The sequence below is a fragment of the Taudactylus pleione genome, unplaced genomic scaffold (genome assembly GCF_031769625.1).
Source record: "Taudactylus pleione unplaced genomic scaffold, aTauple2 ptg000191l, whole genome shotgun sequence".
In the NCBI taxonomy this organism is placed as follows: domain Eukaryota; kingdom Metazoa; phylum Chordata; class Amphibia; order Anura; family Myobatrachidae; genus Taudactylus; species Taudactylus pleione.
Window position 1 is genome coordinate 4,826,450 of NW_028284593.1, and position 16,351 is coordinate 4,842,800.

At 39.6% G+C, this 16,351-nt stretch overlaps 1 protein-coding gene across 9 annotated transcripts in view; it reads right to left on the bottom strand.

Moving 5' to 3' along the window:
* Positions 1-16,351, bottom strand: part of FBRSL1 (fibrosin like 1) — a 581,862-nt gene that overhangs the window by 8,975 nt on the left and 556,536 nt on the right. For 7 of the 9 annotated variants that reach the window (XM_088476701.1, XM_088476704.1, XM_088476699.1 and 4 more), the window contains 9 exons: positions 12,721-13,105; positions 12,189-12,451; positions 10,674-10,903; positions 9,669-9,719; positions 7,692-7,787; positions 6,385-6,456; positions 5,967-5,996; positions 4,958-5,029; positions 2,402-2,534 (listed from right to left, as the gene is read on the bottom strand). In XM_088476701.1, coding sequence (XP_088332827.1) covers positions 2,402-2,534; positions 4,958-5,029; positions 5,967-5,996; positions 6,385-6,456; positions 7,692-7,787; positions 9,669-9,719; positions 10,674-10,903; positions 12,189-12,451; positions 12,721-13,105 — 1,332 coding nt within the window. Of the gene's footprint in view, positions 1-2,401; positions 2,535-4,957; positions 5,030-5,966; positions 5,997-6,384; positions 6,457-7,691; positions 7,788-9,668; positions 9,720-10,673; positions 10,904-10,998; positions 11,160-12,188; positions 12,452-12,720; positions 13,106-16,351 lie in introns of all 9 variants that reach the window. The other 2 variants (XM_088476700.1, XM_088476702.1) reach the window with 2 other exon arrangements.

A 16,351-nucleotide genomic window follows, 5' to 3' on the forward strand; every position in this document is an offset into this window, starting at 1 on the left:
AAAATGTTAAATGTTTACTTAGCTGTACAGAATCATGCACAACAGTGCTTTTTAAAACATGAAAGTGTGGATAAAAGTCACTAGTGGCAACCACAAAACGGTCATCTCTAGGTACATGTATTTTAGAACATCTATATAGTAGTATATTTTTTTTTACAGGCAGTCCATCTGTACCGTACAAATGCTTTACAAAGTCAAAACATAGCTGGTAGAGAATTTAATCAGCCATCTTCCACTTCAGTGAGCGGTGTCTTCACCGACAACTGGTTATTTCTGCTCCCTGAAGATTTCAGATGGTTAATAATGGGGATTTGCTCAGTGCAGGGTACGCTTCCAAACACTGCTAGCTCAAGTCTCATGGAAAAAAAAATAAAATAAGCCTCTTCCAAGTGAAGACGGCAGCAGAGCCCTTAGAGCCGTCTTGTGCTTATTAAATGAAACAATTCTCAAGCGGCTGCACATCCATCTTACGGACGGCGAGCCTGGAGATAGATGGCACACCCGTAAGTAACAAGGGAGCTCAGCCAGAGCAATGGTTCATGCTTTGACATTACTGTCTGATAAGGAGAGAAGGATGACACAGATACTGTGTGGAAGGCATTTTATTTATTCTGATTGATGCAGTGATGTCTCTGCCCTCCTTAGTAGGGGAGAACAGCTTCCACCTGTACATTGACCATTTTGCTTTGAGTATGCAGCAAAACAAAATAAGAGATCAGAAAGAAAATAAATTCTTAGGTATATTAGGTCATTATAAATCAGGCAGTCATTAATAAAGTGACATTATCCATGTGTTTTTAGTTCACCAATAAACAGAAACACAAATGAAAAGAATCATTCATAGACAGCAAAAGACAATTACAGAGCCTGCAGATAGATGGCAAGCTCTGTGACTGTATGAATAATGGGGCTGATTCTGAGTTGGAGGCAATTTTGCAAAACCATGCTGCTCTGTAGGTGGGACAGATCTAAAATGTGCAGTGTGTAAATTATGGGTAGGGAGTGTCCTAACTCACATCTAATTTACTGTGTAAAAATAAAGCTGTCCAGTATTTGTGGGCTACATGTAAAAGTAGATAGTGTTACCATGCTTGCAATAATAATAATAATACATGTATGTGCATCTCTTGCATGATTTGTCCAGATGCTTTGCTCCCAAGCAGCCCTGTGTTTAACATTAACAATAGCATCTGTGAGACGTTCCTCATGTCAGTGTTAGCTTTATGATAAATAAAAGACACCAAGCCGCCTGCTTATATCTGTACCTTGGCCCATGGCATAGTTCAGGACACATTCCTACCAGGTCTCGAAAGTCATGGATTGCTAATTCCATCATCACTTCAGTGACAGAAGCTCTGGTCATCGCTGCATTAAGGCCGACTATATTAAATATACCTAATGCAAGCTAATTCATTTGGATATAGATACTTAAGTGTTATATCTTTTCCCCATATGAACTGATTGTTATTCCCTTATTTTTGTAACATTTAAAACTTGCTGCTAATCAATATTCATCAATGCTGACCTAGTGTCTTAGGTTCTTAGGCTACAGGTATATGATGAATAATATCCCTTTTTCACTGCCGCAACAACCTGGGTTATTACAGGGTCAACCCAGGTCGTGGCTCAGTGGAAAAGGGTCCCTGAAATATAACCCGGTCGAGTGACCTGGGAATCCAACCTAGGTAGCAGCAGGGTTGAACACGGGAACGACCTGGGCAATGATCAGGTGTAAACAGCATAACCCGGGTCATGCCTCAAATCATCGGATTGGCTGGCTTCAGTAGTGCTTGGAGATGACATCATCTCCAAGCGTCCACTATAACGCTTGAAGACCTGGGTCACGGAAACCCGTGTCCAGTGTGAACAGCTGGACCTAGAAATAACTCGGGTGCAGCTACTGGTAATATAAAATCCGGCTCCAACCTGTGCTCAGTGTCCTGGGTTATAGCTGGGGTTCTGGTGGAAAAGGGGTATAACTAATCATTATATTCTATTATTCTTCCTAGGTGCTGATCTTCAACATGTTTTTAATACTTTGTACAGAGTAGTACAGCAATTGAAAGAGATGTGTTCTAGTTTATACGTTGAACCATGAGCTCCCAAAGCGAACATCCAGATTTAAAGTGTAGCTATCATGTTTTAATAAACCCCCACAAGATAATTGTAGTCAGTTAAAAATTGCAATTTTGCATTATTAAATGAAACGAGCACAATTTATAGTAAGACTGTTATAAAACTATTATTGCTGTAGTATTCCAAAAGCATTTCAAAATTAATCATAGAATCCCTGTTCCTGCAGAGGAGTTTTATGTTACCAGGTAGCAAAAGCTTTCAGTAGTGCATGGGGTAAGGCAGCATACTCGGATAAAAGTAGTAGCATCGCAATTCCTTGACTTACCAGTGCTGGAGAAAAGAGGTCTGGCTAAATCATGTGGGTAAGGAAATCCTGGAAAGACTCCTGGGGCAGGCGGCCTGCTGAATAGGTCAAGTTTGCCACAGATGTCCAGCTTGTGGGGATCCATCTGCATTTGCTATGAAAACAGAGATAGCAAAAGAGCTCACAACAATTATTCTAACACAGTTTCAAATATAATATTAACATATAACGGCTACTAAGTCCATTTTTACACATCAAAAGCAAGTCTACAGCGTTCAGCTAAACCTGTAAATATGGTGACACACAGGAGCGTAACACATCACATTTACAGTATGGAGACTAGTCCCTCCAAATTGAAATGAGTAATACCGTTAAGATTTAAGATCAGTGTATAGCAGTGGTTCCCCAACTGGTTGCCATGGGACACATGCAGGGGTGTCACAGGTCAGGGGTCCAGGACCAAATCTAATTTTTTATGGTCCATGTGATGGCTAAACCCAGAGCTGGTGGCTGCAAATCATAAAATGTGGACAAACAGTACCAAAACCCTGTCCACCACCGCATATCTGAACCTAAGCATGACAGGTAGGCACAACTTAACTTCACAATTTTTGCTGACTTTCCCAATAAGTAACTTTTGGCCTAGGGGTGCCATGAAGAAAATGCTGATACACTAGGGCACCATGGAAACCACTGGTGTATGGGAATAATTCTTCAGGGAAAATCATTTTACCCACAGATCTTTTGAGTAACGTTCTCGACACGGTCAGGTTTGATTCACTGGCTGGCCTCATGAAAAGGGTACTGATAAACTAGAGCTGAATTGTATGCATCTGCTTCCTTACAAAAGTATGCCTAGAGCACAGGTCACCCTCCCCCAACCACTGCATCAACATACGCCAGCATGGTTCGAGTCTCCGCTCTATCATTATCTGGGTTACTCTCTTTGAGACATGTATTATAATTAGTCTTAATAGGCAGCTCTAATTCTACATTGTACAACACAATTATTATAGAAATTGGATGAAACAAAGTTGAAATCCAAGTCTTGACCTTATATAGATTCCATTCTATACAAATCAATCAGTCCCAGAAACTATGGGTACCACTAACTACCAATACACTACAATATAATATAATTATATATATATATATATATATATATATATATATATATATAAAGATGAGCAAATGCCAGGATTCAAAGTAGAAGTGGAGGTAGGTTTCAACCACTGTCCACCAAAATGTAAGTATTCTCTATATATATGCATCCTTTACAAACTTTTTTTGTAATACGCGTGTGCTTGACCACTAAACTACCTCAGAGAGAGACCTAAATATTCTGGAAGCAAGTGTCAATGACAACACAGCCAGGAAAGGTTTCATGGGGTTCCGGTCTACTTAATCATGTCTGCATGATATGCACACTCGGGGGCATATAAGCTTTACAGATGTAAACAACTGGACACATGCATGTATGATCCTCACCCCAGTTAAGAGCTAAACTGCTAGGCGCTCACTCAATCAACAGCAGGCAATTAATCGCTTATGAGCGATCACACATTTTGAAGCAGTTTATTTACTATAAGATAATCTATACAAGTAATTTTGAATTGCTATGTAGTGTGATCATCTGATCACACTATGCTACTTTTGATTGCTGGTCATGTGAGCTTCAAGTGATTAATCACATCCATTGATTATAATGGAATGATTTTTTTTCAGGCAATTCAGGTCAAGAATTGCTACTTTGATCTGTGTAAAAGGATTTCAGAGAGCTTAGTCTAAGGTGATTAATCGCACAAAGTAGCACAGCGTCTTCCAATTGATTAATCTCATAAGATTTAATTGTGGTGATTGAAAATCACCCATGCAGTTGAAGCCTAAATCTCTATATGTAAATGAACTACACAAATTTGGTACACAAACATATAGCTAAAATATATTTCTAATTTCAGAAATACAACCATAGTTTAAATTTACAAACTTTTTTTTACTTTTCAGATCTAGTGGTGTTTATAAAACCCAAAGATGACTTATTACTCAAAAATACAATTTAATAAAAATCAATTTTAGAACCTATAAACAAAAATTCTTGGCTTAATCAACAGGTAACAAAATTGTTATAAATCCTGTTTAGCCTCCAATTACATAACAAGACAGTTCTCAGACATATCTCCCACACTTCTCTCAATATTCATGTGCCTTCTCAGACCTGGGACCTGAGACAACTGCCTCACTGCTATTACCCTGCAACTGACTCCGTTTGCTGAACCGTTAGACATTGGATAATTTCACAAACTCCAGCATTAGTTTCTAGGTGTCTCATGAACACTGCACTATAAAATCTGGAACTAGATAAAACCCTGCATGAAATCAATGGATCTAAATAGCTTTTGCCACACATCCACAGATTAGTATGACGGGCATTAGAAGGGAACATCACTTGTTGCACAAATGTATAATTGGCATCTGTAATTTTGCCTTCAATCAATGGGATTAAATACATAGGGACTTTATATGGACTAGCCATCACAAATCATCTTGGAACCACAAAACCTAACACATGGCTTTTACCTTCATCTTCTGCTGATGGTGGTAGATTTGCCAAGCTATCTGGACATGTACTGCACACCACTTGCCTGGTTTCTGCAAAAGCAAGGGAAATGGAAGTGAGTACTGGAAAGGCTTAGGGCCCCAGGCAGTTCATTGGGCCCTCAAAATAATATAATTTTAACTGAATCAATTCTTCAATGTAAAACACCTGAAGCTTTAAATATAAATTGATTAATCTGTGACTGTCCCTTACAAAGGTAGGCTGATTTTTTTTTTTTTTTTTTAAGACTAACGCAGCGTCATTATTAGGGAATGACCTGTTACCACAACTTCTGTCTCATCAGCTAAAATACAAGATGCCCAGTATGAAATAACTATGGCTAATTATTCTCCACAGTACCAGTTCTAGATGTATTCCAATATTCACAAGCAGAGAAAGTGTCTTACATTCATTGAGTTAATATCTAGTGTTATATTTTATAAAAGGTAAAGATCTCATGCTTCTCTATACGTTAAGGGTTAAAAGATACTCGTTTCACATCAATCTGCATTTTCTCAATAAAATTCATCTCGAACATGAATACAGAGGAACTAAAAATTGATTAGGGGGCATATATGCAAACCAGAGCACAAGTAACTAACTGCATTATGATTGCTGTAACCAAGGGCAACTATAAGATTATTTGACTTATTAGTGGAGTGTGAAAATAAAAGTCTGATTGTGCGGTTGAGTGTGTAATTGTGGAGAACTGAGTCATGTACAGCAGCAGACTAGTACAGCAGGTTTAATAATTTTCCCTTATTATATGCTGTCATTTATTTAACCTCAAATTTGTGATTTTGGTGACATGATTATCTGGATAAAGGTCAGGGGTTAAGTCTAACATTTTGCAATATCATCCAGCAGTAAAAAAAGTTTTACTAGTCACCAACAGGGCAGTACAAAGCATGATCTATTTCGGGGACAGAGGTATGAATACTAAACAAATATTAATGTTGAAATTATTTTTCTTATACTTTGTACACTTACTCTTACTGACGTCCTGTATGGGTCGGTAACCTGCAATGGAAAGCAAAATGACAGTCAGTGGGCTGCACTGCAATTCTCCACACCAAAAGCACAAATATTGGCTAACAAAGGATACGCCTTTTCCTATGTAACAATTTCCAAATCTGTAATATTTTAACAATAAAATCAGGACACAAACATTGTGAATACGACCACTCAATACCTTACCCTCATAATATAGAATAGTTGTATTGGATAGGAGTAGGTTAGGTAACACAATAGTACATATAGAGAAGATGAATTCGTAGAGTATTTCTTAAAGATAATCTAAATAAGGGTATATAACATTTTCCATAGTGTAATTGTAACTTTCTTAGCCTTTGACACAAAAACAGATCGCATAAGATACATTCCATAGACAGAACAAACATGTACGAACCCCAGGCGTTTTCTGTAGTAGGGTGTGATGTACTGCACCAGGCCTGCTTGTGACATCAATGGTGTTTGAGGTCTGTAGGGGAAAGGGAAACAAAGAAAAAAAGCCATTTTATAGTATCCAAAACTGATATTTAAAGCACATGTAGGTAGACGACGTATGGTCACTGCCATTGTTTAATTATGTCAGGTCCAAGCTTGTGATTTCCCTGCGGTGCAGTCTCTTACAGTGATGTCGTGCCCAATATGACTGACTGGCTGTTTAGAAGCCTTTGGGAATCTATTCCCACCAAAGGGTGTTTCTACCAGAACTGAATTAGAAACATTCCCTCAGACTGAGAACTGACAGAATATGAGGTCTAACACCATCCAAATGGCTCTTTATAAAATGTTGCACTAAGTGCATAGAAAGAATAGCTAGCTAGTCAATTCCAATGCTTACGTAGTACAAAACAGTCAGAAAACATGTATTTCGTCACAAGGCACACTATATTCTGGAAGTTCTCCATTTAATTCTATGGATTACAGAGAATAAGTGAAGGGACAATAGTGCCATAGACGCATTCTAAAGCATACCACACTAAAGAAAGCAGAGATTATCACTCTGCCCCCTCCTCAAATCCAGGCGACTGCTACATGCAGCCTTAGGCTTGGTGGCCAGTCTGTGTGATGTTTTGGAGCGGGGAGTGAGCAGGGACCAATGCAACTGTTCATTGGTCCCAAATGACTGTAATGCAGCTTATTTCATCACCACTTCAGGTGGTATTGCAGATATAAATGGATGGGTAAGCAACAGCTGGGAAAATTCCAACTCATCCCACCTGTTGTGTGGCACGCAGCTTGAGGAACTGCCAAGACTCCTGCACCAGGAACTTGCTGCGTATCCTGGGCACTGCTGGTGCCCAGGAAATTTATAACCCCTCTCCCACAGTTTTTATAACGTTTCTCTGTTTTATGGTTTTAAAAATAGATAAATGCAGGTCGATTCAGCTTTGCACAAAAGTTCAGTCTCTGTTTTTGAGCTGTCTTGTGCCATTCTCTCAAATTGTCTTGGCCTATAGCGAACAGCCTTCAGGGAAAAGCATCTACATAAATAGGTAACTGCAGCAACACTAAAAAGAGGGTGCATATCGCAACTTTTGGCATAAAATTCCCCACTTAAATATGTTTAAATATACTGTAACTTGTATTCAATCTCAAAGACTTACTTTTACATTGTTCTTAATCCACTGTCAAGACAATGAAGTTGAATTTTTCATATGCAATACTGACTATGACACTGTATCACAACTGTACACACCACTAACTTACCTTAGGCTGAAAAGCTCCCTGTAGAGAACTGAAAGGACCTGAATGTGGAAGCATTGGGGGCATTCCAGGCATAGGAGAAGTATATGTTGGAAAGAACTGGAAAAAAAACAGATGGAGAAAATTAACTTTTATTTGTATATTTTTTGGTATCAGCAAACAAAATAATAAGCACAACAGCAGAAGATGTTTCCACCCCACATGTTGAAGGCACCCAGGCAAATGAAAGCAAGCGACTTCTGTGATCTCCAAATCGTTTGCTGAGCTACAGTCCTATTTCATTATCGTTCCAGTTTTATCTGCAGTGTACAGCTCTTACCATCACTAGTCTAAATAGATGGATAAGAAATGTCAATTAGGGCTTGTGCACATAGACAGCTACGGATCTGCCACATTTGAAGATACTTTCTCTTCACAGCATGGAACACAAACTGGCCTGCAACAATGGATTATTGGAAGATAATGCACACTGCCTCCATGTCCCACAATTCGCTTTGCCATGAAGTCAGTCACTTCCAATACTACTGCAACCGTACGCTCAGCTGCCCAGGTGCATAAGCTTTAATTTTTAATATTTTAGTATTTTCCAATTGCAAAAACAGTGCTATTGTATGCACAATAGATATCTTATACAGATCTTAAAACAGATCAGTATTTATCTTTACAATGGTGTTAAAGTAACATCCAGCCAAAAGCACAAATAAAACTGGTGCCTGGAGTTCGTTGTGAAGACACTGCATTATTAGGAAGAAAGTGTAACTCAGAAGTAATTCATCGTCAACGTATTCCTAATCTGCAAACGGTTTGTATTTTCTATTGCACAGCAAGAAAATTAGACACACAAGAAGTAAAGGAATTACATCAGAACATTTTAAAAAGGACCACTGAACCCAAAATCAAGCTGCCTATAAAATAATAACTATTCCACTAATAACATTTACAGGTCTATATGCTGTTGGAACTTGAGATATTTTATATTCTAGATACGTTTACGTTGTAGCGGTGGCTGTTCTGTACACAACACCGTCAGCAGTACTCCGATTTTCACCAGGGTCAACTGCACCTCCTATAGTCATTCATTCTAACAAGTTTTTAAATATACATTTATTAATGTTAATGATTTATTTTTTATTTGTATAAAAGCCAACTTATTTTATGGGTTAATGGTCCTATAAATAAATCAATAGCAGAACGCTCATTTGAAACAAATACTAATACACTGTGAACAGGGGGAAGCACATACATAAGCAAGACATTTAGGTTTAAAAATAAACATGGAGCAAGAATCTTTAATTGGCAATTCAGCTTTCTTGCAATTAGCACTAAATCATGAAAACACAATTCCCTCTATTATCTGGTTTTCTGTAATACAAATGATGGGCTTGTAATATCAGACAAATATTCTGTTTAATCAAAAAATAATAAGTTCAATAAAAAATGGCTTCCTTAACATTTAAAGCTAAATAGTGTGCACTAGCTGAAGTTGTCAGCTTAGTACAAGAAATCTATGCTCTATACAGCTCCAATGTCTCTTTCCTGATGTTAAGTGGGTTTTTTTCTGTTTAAATGCTTAAAATAATATATAATAAAGCTATGGTGTTTCAAGGACCATCCACTCTATGGGACTCAGCCCTGGACATCCTTATTCAGTACAGTCTGCACTTGTGACTCAAAACCCCAGAAGAAACATGGGTGGCATTCAAGTGACAATAGAAAGAGTTTAAACAAATGTGATCAGATTATTCCACAGATGCTGTCTACTGTGGCCACTGCAGGATTTAGCAGGTGGTAGGGTCAGTATCATAGTGGGTCAGGCAACCAGTTGCCTTGCTATGTCAATCACAGATGTTTGCACCCTGGCAGCAGAAAATGCAATGAATCAGTTCATACAAATATGGAAAACCACGGATACAGTACAGTAAATAAGCTTTAGAAGCAGGGTGCAGGCACTGCAGGGTAGCTGCAAAAAGACAAACTCACACTGGATTGACGAAAATAAGAGCTGTCTAACTTGGGAGCGTACTTGTCAAACTAAAATGGAAGAGAAAACAATAGCAAATGGGTACAAGATTGCACAGTTATGGCAGCAGTATTTACACTCATCTTTTTTGCTGCAAACAGTGTCAGATTTCCACTATGAAATTTAGGCGATGGCCATTATGTCACCCATTGGTAACTTAAAAATATTCGGGCTGTCAAAATATGCTACTAAACAGTTTACTGCTCAAATGGGAAATGCAATACTACAATGTCTTAACATGGAGAAAGTATCTCTGGTAGTAAATACACTAAGTTATCAATCATTTTATCTTTAAGAAATGGACACAGAGCATTTAAATAGTGCATTTCATATAATACATAATTATCCCATGCTGGACCCATAGCAAATCCCTCTAGCATTTGTGTAGTATTCAAAACAGTGGTAAAGCTAAGTCTTAACTGATGTAACAAGAGTTGCAAGTATTTCTTAGTGGTTTAGCCTTGTTTGAATTGCCTGAATAGTTTTAGAATAAAAATTGATGTTTAAATAGAGAAAAAAAACATCTAGGCAACAACAATCAAGTTAACACAGGAACAAAACACCTGTAACCACTTCACTCTGGTCCTATTCAAAATGTGGGAGATTTCAACTTGCAACATTACTAGCCTATAAAGTATGGATGACTTATCAACTGTCATTCAAACCCCCTCCCCCCCTTATTATAATTAGGACAAATATTTGCATCTCTAAGCATACAAAATGACAATGCATGGAAAACAGTATTACAGTGACATATATAAAAGACAATAACCACCCCCACCCTCCCCTGTGAAAAAAAAAGTTAAACCAAAAGAAGTGTTAACATCCAGCAACTTCTGTTTACTTCAAAGACCAGACATCAGGTGGAGAAAAATAATGTGCAGACTCCAAAAAGGACCTAATTTCAGAGAGATAAGCAAGTGGAGGGAAGTGGATTTGGACTTAAGTGCTCTACTTATCCTCACATTTCGAGGTGGGTTACGCACCATGGGGGGTGCATTTGGCGGCATAAGCTGCGTCGGGGGTAGGCTGGATGTGAAGGGGGTAAATGTGTGCTGATGCATGTGTTGGTGCGTGTGTTGGTGCTGGTGAAATTCCGCCCTCAGCAGTGGCACTGAGCCGAGGGGGGCACCTGACCGGTCCGAGGTCTGAACCAAAAAACGATTATTCAGCTCCTGTCTGAGAAGTTCGTGATCTAGAAGAGACAGAGAGAGAGAAAAAAAAGACACAGAGGCCCATTGGCCCATCAGTTTCCCCAAAGACATAGAAGTAAAAAGCGCAGATATTCACCTGGCATTCCCTGTTTCTGCAGGTCATGCTGTGGTGGTTTTCTACGTGAGGACTCATTGGTGGAGGTAAGAGAGATGCCGCCTGTGAACAAGCACCAATCAAAATTCCCGAATGAGACTGGCAATACATGATTGGTTGGTTGACTATCAACAGGCTGGTATCTAAAGACAAGAAAGAACACCATGAGTCATCTCAGGAGAAAACACAACGGGGCTTTTTATAAAGCAATATAACAAGTCATACCAAACTATCCCAACCCTTTTAACAAATAGTGCCCAGGTTAGTGGCTATGAATTTAAAACTATAAATTCCAGGGCAGATCTAGGTATCTGATGCCATGAGTGTGACACTACATTTAACATGTGGCAAATAAGAGTTAGCACATTTAATACATTCATAATTTGTAGAACTAGTACTCTAGGGGAAAAAATACATGCCACCTCACTCATAGCTATGTAAAATAATACTATCATCAATTAGGACATGTACACTGATAAATTCCTTGATAGAGAATAAAAAACACATGCAAAAACAAACATAGTATTAACCCACCAAATTGTGTATTATGCTAAAAAGTAAATGTCTTCATATATATTTGTAATTGGTAAACAATTTAAGTTTTTAGAAAAATTTTAACTTCCTTCCAAATCAATCAGAGCAGCAATATGTGTTATTACTCACTATTACAGAACCTCATTGTGTGCTCTCAAAAAAGTGCAGTGTCACGGACACATAGCAGCCTGCCATGTGCAAGTGTGTAAATTCTGGAATGTTGATTAGTGATTAACCTTATTCTATGGCCCTGCAATCTACAAACTAATTTATAGCATTTTAATTATATACCCCCCTCCCCCCCACCCAAAAAAAAAAAAAAACACCTCTTAAATCACCACCTAATTGGAATTAATTAAAATGGTTTGACTGTATAATATGGACTATATACCTTATTCTATAAGAATAGCTTTATTACATTGCTGCAAAGGGAATTCTAAATTCTAAATGTAAGTGTTATACTTTAAACATTAAATCTGGTGTAGGATAGACCAATAAGTGTTTTTTTCTTACTATTAAAGCTAAAAGGTGGCTACAATTTTAATACATCAAAATAGTTTTTACAGGTCAGGTTTATCGGTGGTGAATAGTGTACAAACTTTCTTTTAACATACAAACATAACAGCAGAGGTACTTACCTGAATAGCCTGCTCCAGCAGGGTGGCCGGGAATTACAAGGGTGTTAGTAGGTAAAGACAGTGGAGGTGGCAGCGTGGGAGGGGTAGCAAACATGGTCGGATGGTGCTGGGCTTGAGATCTGATAGCAAAGTGCGAGTTACTAAGGTTGGAGATGGAGAGGGCCAGACCCGGCCCAGGTGGGTGATGAGAAGGAATCTGGGGGGAAGACGGAAAGTGCTTGGGGAGGCTGATACTTGCTGCACTGCTAGCACTGCTGCTGCGGCTGTGGGAACATAATGGAGATAAAAATACAATTCAGTATCACAATTGTGTTAAATATGTATGATATATGCTTGTCATAAAGCTAACAAGGAGTTAACGTCAAAAATGATTCCAAAGTTACTTTGGTCACAAAATGTATATTTCTATTATATTATACAGTACATGTACTGTATATAAATTAATTTTGCTTTCATAGGTACAGATATGCTGATGAGAAAATTTACATTCATTTTACATTTACAGCTTTGAGCGCTCCACACCATTACCTACCTTATGCTGGCAATTCCGTTTTGTGGCAGCTGCTGATGCACAGGATAGTTGAGGTGTGAAGCAATATGACTCTGAGCTCGGAGTTCAAGGGGTAACAACTGAGGCTGGGACAATGGGCGAGACTGAGGACGAGGCTGGGGCTGAGGCGTGAGCCGTGGTGGAGCAGGGGCCACAAGGGTGGGTTCTTTCTTCACTAGAGGGCTAGCCCGGGTACTGGAGGCTGGCGTGGAGGAGGCAGAGGTGACAATAGCAACAGGAGGTGGTTGTGGACTATGCACAGGTGGGATAAATGCTAGTTCCGTGTTCAACTCTTGGCTGCGCTGCAGCCCAGACACTTTGGGGTGACAAGTAGCCTGTGACTCCGATTTTTCAATCACAAGGGCACCTAGAGACACAAACAAGACATAGCTATTATTTGCACACACACAAACTCAATGCAGGCAAGGAAAAGGAAATGTTCGCTTTAACACAAAGTAATATAGTAAAATGTTTCTATGACAAAAACCTGTAAGAACATCAGTGATATACAGTATTTGTGGTAAGGAAAAGTAATAACTAAGACCATGTGGATCAATTACAGACATAGCCTAGAATCAGGAGTCTAATCTATAGTAACATAATGAGGACGTTGTGTCAGTCTATTTTCTCCAGCTTGGCGCAAAAACTACTGGACCAATTTTCATGAAAACCGCATAATTTAGTGTAAGGTCCTAGAAATAACCTGCACTTTGTTTCATCTCGATCTGCCAAGTTAAAGCTGAGCAATAAGAAAAACAAAATTTATTGACTTCAATGCAAGAGATTGGTGTGGCACCATGTGCGTGGCTGGTAAGGTGGTTGGGGGAGAGGTGCTTTGTGCAGCGTTCACTTGAATAGGATGGGCTACATAGTTTGTGCACAGGGCATATAGTGACATTGGTGTGAGTGGTGGGTGAAGGCACTGCTACCGCCACCTGTCCTGTCTAGTGCTGCTGATCACAAGGGCCACTCCAGCAACAGGGCCCCTATGCAAAGCAACACCAATAGAACACCTCAAATAACAAAAAAAGTTGGCACAAGCAATTTCATTGTGGGCAAAGTCGTGGGCAACATCTGGTGTGTTAAATAAGTGGGCGCATTGCAGTATATAAAAAAGGAACACCAACAACTTAAGATACCTTCCAAAATAAACTATGTTGATTTAAAAATAAAAATATGAAACTGGTATGAAGCAGGTATGGCATGGACAAGTTGATTAAGCTTATATTAGATGGCTAGGCAAGTTGGAAACTGACAAATGACAACCATATTACAATATAATATACAAAAAAAAAAAAAATCAACTTTAACAGGAGTACATTCAATATGCTAGCCAGTGGTTCCTAAACGGTGTGCCGCAGCACCCTGGGGTGCCTCGGGACACTTGCAGGGGTGCCTCAGGTTGGTGGTCCAGCACCAAATCAAATTATTCATGGTCAACAGATAGGATGGTACACATCCAATCTAAAAAGTTTACTATTTACTTTACTATTGTGTGTTTTGGAACACTGGAGTCTATGAAAGCACTTAACCAAAAAGGATTTCTGAATCAGCGTAAAATGTATTTAGGAGAAACATAGCATGCCAGCTTGCAGGTATATAAAACCATATCAGAGTTAAACAATCATACATTTTGTACAATATTAAAATCAACAGGCACAATGCAAAGAGGGGAGGAGTTAGGGAGAGGGGAAGGGGAGTGAGGGAGAAAGGAGAGGAGAGCGAAGAAAGGAGAAGAGTAGTAGAGGGGAGGAGAGAGGAATGGTGTGAGGAGAGAGGGAGGGGGAAGAGAAGGGAGGTGAGAGAATAGAGTGAGGGGGAGGAGAAGAGCGAGAGAGGGAGGCAGGTGAAGAGAGCAGTGGGAGAGGAGTGAGGAGGTGGAGAAGAGAGAAAGCTGATGGGGCAAGAGAACGTGTGGGTAGAGAGGGAGGAGGAGGAGAAAGGGAGAATAGGGGAGGTGAGGAGAGACATGAATGGAGAAGAGGGGAGTGGGAGGAGAGAGTGAGAAGGTAGAGAAGATGGAGAAATTATGGCATAAGAGCGAGGGGAAGAAGAGAGCGAGAGATGGGGGAGAGAGAGAAAGAGAATAGAGAGAAAGGGCAGAAGAGAAAGAGTGGTGTAAGAGAGAGTGAAAGTGCTGCTCTCTTTCCTTTCTTCGGTCACCTGGATTGTCATTGAGAAAGGTGAAATAAGTCAAGAGGGTCCAACAAATACAGAAGATTAAATAACATCACAGCTATCTTTTAGCCACTAATTAAACATAGCACTGACACATACAACTCTAATATGCAAATTGTATTGTAATAAAGGCAAAGATGGGAGAAGGTGGGAAAAATAGAGAGGGAGGTGAGAGAAGAGTGAGAAGGTGGAGAAGATGGAGAAAGAAGTTGGGAGAAGAGAGAGAGGGGAAGAGAAAGATGGGAGAAGAAAGAGGGTGGAGAAGGGAGATGGTAGAATGGAGAGGGTGGAGAGAGAGGGGAGAAGAGAGAGAGGGGGAAGAGAAGATGGGAGAAGAAAAAGAGGGTGGAGAGAGAAGGGAGAATGGAGAAAAAGGGGAGAAGAGGGGAGAAGACAAAAGTAGAGAGGGGAAAAGGAGAGAAAGTGGAGAAGAGTAATGGCGGACATCCACATGCCGATAATGCCGAGTGATTGCACGATTATGACATCGTAATCGTGCAATCGCTCATTAATCGCGCACTTTTATGTCGGAAACGACCAGCGAAGCACGCTCCCGCTGGTCGTTTCCGACATCAATCATCGGCCGAACATGCTGCACAACCTGACGATATCGTCAGGTTGAGCATGGTGGTGGATGATCATAGATGTGTCTACACTGAACGTTCAGTGTAGGCACAGCACAGATTTGTGCAGTCGTTCTTTGCTCTGCAAGTGGATGTGTGCCTTAAGTGAAAGTGCAGCTAAATCTTTCCTTTCTTCAGTTGCATGTATTGTCATTGAGAAAGGTGAAATAACACGTCAGAGGGTCCAATAAATACAGAAGATAAAATAACACATCACAGCTACTAACCTTTAGCCACTAATAAAAAATAATAGCACTGACAGTTAAAGAAGTCATACAACTGTAATATTCAAACTGCATGGTAATACCATGTGTCACTAGTTGTAGCTATAAACGTAATGAAAAATTAAAGAATTGACAAGAATTTTCCAGCGTGTTTAGTTCATAGTATTGCCCAATATACACCTAAAATGTCCGCCATTGCTTTTTAATTCAACGAGAATTATCTTTATCACAAAGTACAGTCAGTTTCTGTCTCTACAGTTTTTCTAACCTGACATACTCCACTGAACCCTTCAGAAGCCCCCTCTCCCTCACTCCTGGCACTTTTCACACAAACACACAGGAGATTCAGCACCTGCAGTGTGAGCCTGATGGAAAGGACAAGCTGCAGACAGAGATAAATTTGATGGAGGCATCTTAGCGGCACGTCAAGGGATAGAGAGCAGAAGCCTTGGGGGAGATAACACACTTGACTGTTTTGTGTGCATAAAAAGGTGTGTGTATGTATATATTATAATAGATATATATCTATGAGAAGGGTGCTCTTGTATTAAACTTACGGACAATATTCTCCACATTCGGCATCAATTT